The sequence below is a fragment of the Penaeus monodon genome, chromosome 3, assembly GCF_015228065.2.
Source record: "Penaeus monodon isolate SGIC_2016 chromosome 3, NSTDA_Pmon_1, whole genome shotgun sequence".
Lineage (NCBI taxonomy): Eukaryota > Metazoa > Arthropoda > Malacostraca > Decapoda > Penaeidae > Penaeus > Penaeus monodon.
Window position 1 is genome coordinate 19,238,923 of NC_051388.1, and position 5,000 is coordinate 19,243,922.

The following is a 5,000-nucleotide window of genomic DNA, read 5'->3' on the forward strand; positions in this document are numbered from 1 at the left end:
GTAAAACCTAAAAAAAAAAATTCCTTAGATACTCCACAAATTACGAGATAATATACATTGCACTGAACAGTACATTATGAATACAATTGATTTACGAGTGAACAGCCTAAATCATCACAAAATACTTTTCAGCACACGTGCGGATTCGCACGACTCCCTGGCGATGCATCTGCGGATTCAAACAAGGGTTTTCACAGAACGTTCGCGTAAGAATAGCATAACTGTGGCACGACCTTTATTAATCATTAAATGGATCAGTCCCTTTGTTATAAATGGAATAAAATGTGCATATATATGATATATAATATACTATATAATTATATGTAATTATAACTATATCATAATAAGTATAACATATGATTAGCATAGTGAGTAATTCATATATCATATATATAGATATTAGATAGATTACATTATACCTATTTACATATATCAATACACATAACACAAGTATAGTTGTTGTGTGTGTAGCATACGTGCTAGTGCAAATATATTAGAAATCATACATGTAGATCAGCGCCAGTAGTAAAAAATACATAAATGATCATATATTAATATAATAATATACACATAATCACAAGAAAATATGATTTTTCCTGTAGAAAAAGTATAGAAATTTACATTACAGAACATATAATAAAAAATGTATGATATACATAATCCATACATACACAGCATATCATATGTATAGCATTATATTAATTCATATATTATAATATATATGATATGATATACATATACAATATACATATATTATATATATAATATATAATATATATAGATATATACACATGTAGATGTATATATCATAGTAATTAGTTATCTACCTATCTCTATATATGCATGTATATATTTATACAGATAAATAGATATAGATGTGTATAATGCCTATATATACATACATGCACATATGTTTATAATACATATGCACGCACACACACACACACACACATATGTGTGTGTGTGTTTGTACATAAATCCATCTATCAGCTATATATATATATATATATATATATATATATATATATATATATATATATATATATATATACACAAAAATATATATAGGATATATACCCAAACAAATACATGTAAAGCAATTTCCTGTAACGAACAGTCACAGAAGGAAACACAGGCACATTTGTGCGTTCAGGAAGCCGGAACATAAGGACTGAAATAGTATACTAATTTAACGCCAATAGGCTTTAACTACATCCTAGGATATGTTCGATTTCCGTTTCAGTCAGGATTGGTCCTTTACCTGCCCTGCCTTCTTCTACTCGGTATAAATATCGTGTTCCTCCAGGAACCGCCTTCACACTCGCCCTCTTCCTGCTCCGGAACACAAGCAGGTAAGGGACAAACGTGTCCTTTTTTCTGGTACTTCCGATTTTTTTTTTTTACGTAGCCTCATTGTCGACTTTTTTCACAGACTCACCATCATCATGAATTCTCGCATGTTTGTCGCCCTCCTCCTGTGCGGCCTCTGGGCCTCCTCCAAGTCTCTGCTCCTTCTGGGAACCACCGCTGCAGCCGGGACCATCGCCGCGACCACTGTCACCGCTTCTGCAGCGGCAGCTTTGGGCGTGGGCGCCCTTGCGGTGCTCAAAGGAGTTCTTATCGGGAAGCATCTGAAGCGCCGTTACAGGAGGGACGTCGATTCCACTGAAGAGGACGTTGCAACAGAAGTAAGTTCACGCTTATATAAACTATTCACAAAATTTACTTGTGCACCTAGGTATATGTGAACTGGAAAAATATAAAGGAATTCTGGTTTTTATTAATGTTATTCTTTTCGCTGCAACAGATTGCTGTGGCACAGAAGATGGACTCAGCTGGTTGCGTGGCCAAGCTTTTGTGCGAAATCGAGTCCATGTCTGATGAACAGCTCACGCCAGCCATGTCCACCTTCAAGTCCGCCTTCGAGAATAACCACAACCTCGAGGGCTCTCGAGGCGTCTACGATCTGGCATCACCTTGGCTCCAAGTTCGCCACGAAAGACGCCAAGGCCTGCAGCGTCCTCTTCGACAAGTGCGTCCTCTCCAGAGAGGATCTCTCCTTCATGTTGGATTCTACCTTTTCATGCTAGTCATGAGCACCACCTTAGACTAAGAACCTCATAATCACACCATCATGCGCACACGCAGGCAGACTGAGTGGATCGGAGTCTTCAGCATGACCAGAGATAGCTTTCAGTCCCTCATTGACTGGACCTGAGAGTTACAGTGTTCACTTTATTACTCATCTTTTGCCTATCATAAATTTAAATAAACCATACTTAAAGAGATTATATGCCTTTCCTTTTCTACTGCAAACTAAATGTGTATAAGTTTAACAGTACGAAGATATGTAATAGATATACCTTTTATATATTATGTACACACATATATACATACACAAACACACACACATATATGTGTGTGTGTGTGTGCATATATATACACACACATACACATACATACATACATACACACATACATATATAGATATATATATGTTTACATTAAAATACAAATGAATACAAAAATACAGTCATGTTAGCATGTTAGTGTATATTTACGATGATAACAGTTTTAGTTTCTGTAAAAAAAAACAATTTTCATATGCATGAAATTAAATAAATCATATATCTTTAAATGAGGCCTTTCCTACGCTTACACATGTACGAACGCGTTTTGGTATAGGCATACAAAATACATGATATATATGCATGTATACATATACACACACACACACACACTTGCCATCCACACTCGTGCCATGTTCGGTCCATTCACTGAATTCGCTTATAGTCATGACTGGTGTGCCCGGTGGTCGTAGCTCGTTCGTTATGGTCACGTTGTCTTAATTATAAAGCGTTGTGTTTTTGTCATTATTATTTACGACTTGATTAACTTGGTGCAACCAGTAAGTAGCTGAATACTAACGTATTTTACTTTAATAATTAATCAATATTAAACATTATCGTTTATTAGTGTTTTAATGACGTACGTTTTTCTAAGTGTCAAGAAAAAAAAATATTTTGCTTAAAATTAAAATAAACGATGTCATATTTAAATATCGTAGACTGTAAAGACCAGTCAAGATGCGGGACTTTCTCTAGAAGATATCAATACTTTAGATGCTTACGAGGAGGAGAGATATAAAGAAATAGAGAGAAGAGGAGCAAAGAGAAAGAGAGGAATGGGAGAGAGAATGCAAATTTAAGAAATTAGAAATTGAGGCGGAAGCGAGGAAAAGACGCCAGCATAAGTTGGAATTATCTAAACTGGGTTTAGGAAACCAAGGCTCTGTAGTTAACGCGGGTCAGTCTGCTTTTCCCGATTTCAAATGTCAAATTTCTGTGAGGGCAGAGATAATATTCATAATTATCTTGTACATTTTGAGGAGATTGCTGGTCTGCAGAATTGTGAGGCAGAGCGTTATCATAAAAGGTTAAGGTAAAGCCTTGAAAACTTATACGAGTTCACCCAATAATGTTTTCTCAAATTACAAATTTCTTAAGGATGTCTTTGCTTAAAACTTAATTCCTTAGATGCAGAGTCTTATCGTAACAAATCCAGGGAAAGCAAAGTGAACGACACCAAGTCGTAAGTTGAATTAGTTACTAGAATGGAACAATATCTAAGAAGTTAGATACATCATAGTGAGGTGAGGGAGGATTTCAATGACCTTTGTGACTTCCTTGTTAGAGACGAATTACTAAGCCACTGGTCTTCAGATATGAGGATATTTTTAAAAGAGCGATTATTTGACAGCTCTCTTTATATGGCTCAAGCTGCCGACATATTCCGAGCCTCGCATCGGAGAATCTAATCGCGGAAGACATTCCCCACGAGAGAGGAAACGAGTGAAAGGCACGACGCCAAGTCCGAAGCGGTGTGTCGCAACTGCAGAGCAACAAGGCACATTCGACCTAACTGTCCTAAATGAAAAAAACTAAATGAAAAAGTTTATATATATGTATATATATATATATATATATATATATATATATATATATGTATATATATACATATACATATATATATATATATATATATTATATAATATATATATATATGTGTGTGTGTGTGTGTGTGTATATATATATATATATATATATATATATATATATATATATATATATGCACATGTAGATACATTAATATATGTGTGTGTGTAAACTTCCGCCTATGCACACAGTTGAAACGCATAGCTATGTGGTCAGCCAACACGCTAGGGTAAACCTTGCGCGATGCTTCAGCCAGATAGCAGAAAGGTTCTTCACCTCCTGCATGTCCTTCCGGCCGCTATAAATACGCGCTGAAGCCCTCGGGTCGGTACCAGAATCCTGTACGCCCTCGCCAGTAACACAGGTACAGGACAGAGACTCTGAAATTTGACTTGATTTTTTTTCGACTGTCAGTGTTTATTTATTGGTAGTGCTAGCCTTAAAAGTACATAAATGTTGATAACAATTAGACTAATAGAGCATACAATGATAGACATGAGAATATAATAATAATAATGATAATCATGAGAATGATGTCAAGACAAAAATGTACTGCATTCTACATTTTTCTTTGAAATACCAATTTCTCCCTTTAGCTTGCACCATGAATTCTCGCGTGTTCGTCGCTCTCCTCCTGTGCGGCCTCTGGGCCTCCTCCGAGTCTCTCCTCCTCTTGGGAACCACCGCCGCAGCCGGGACCATCGCCGCTACCACTGTCACCGCTTCTGCAGCGGCAGCTTTGGGCGTGGGCGCCCTTGCGGTGCTCAAGGGAGTTCTTATCGGGAAGCATCTGAAGCGCCGTTACAGGAGGGACGTCGATTCCATGGAGATCGAGGAAGAAGCCGAGGTTTGTACTGACGAAGAGGAAGGTTCATACTGTAAGTCTTTAACATTAGATAGATATATTATTTTAAATCGTGCTTCTCACGAACACAAACGCACATATATACGCACTGCACGGAGGTTCTAATCCACATACTTATCCTCCAAAGGTGGCGTCGCCCA

General features: G+C 37.0%; 1 protein-coding gene and 1 pseudogene across 1 annotated transcript in view; both read left to right on the forward strand.

Moving 5' to 3' along the window:
* The first annotated feature begins 1,319 nt into the window (after nucleotides 1–1,319).
* LOC119593201 lies at nucleotides 1,320–2,279 on the forward strand (annotated as a pseudogene).
* Nucleotides 2,280–4,340: 2,061 nt separating this feature from the next.
* The window catches only part of LOC119593261, an 11,255-nt gene continuing 10,595 nt past the window's right edge, over nucleotides 4,341–5,000 (forward strand). The window contains exons 1-2 of the mRNA XM_037942196.1: nucleotides 4,341–4,359; nucleotides 4,592–4,842. Of these exons, the coding sequence (XP_037798124.1) occupies nucleotides 4,600–4,842 (243 nt within the window). The 5' untranslated portion in view covers nucleotides 4,341–4,359; nucleotides 4,592–4,599. The remainder of the gene's footprint in view (nucleotides 4,360–4,591; nucleotides 4,843–5,000) is intronic.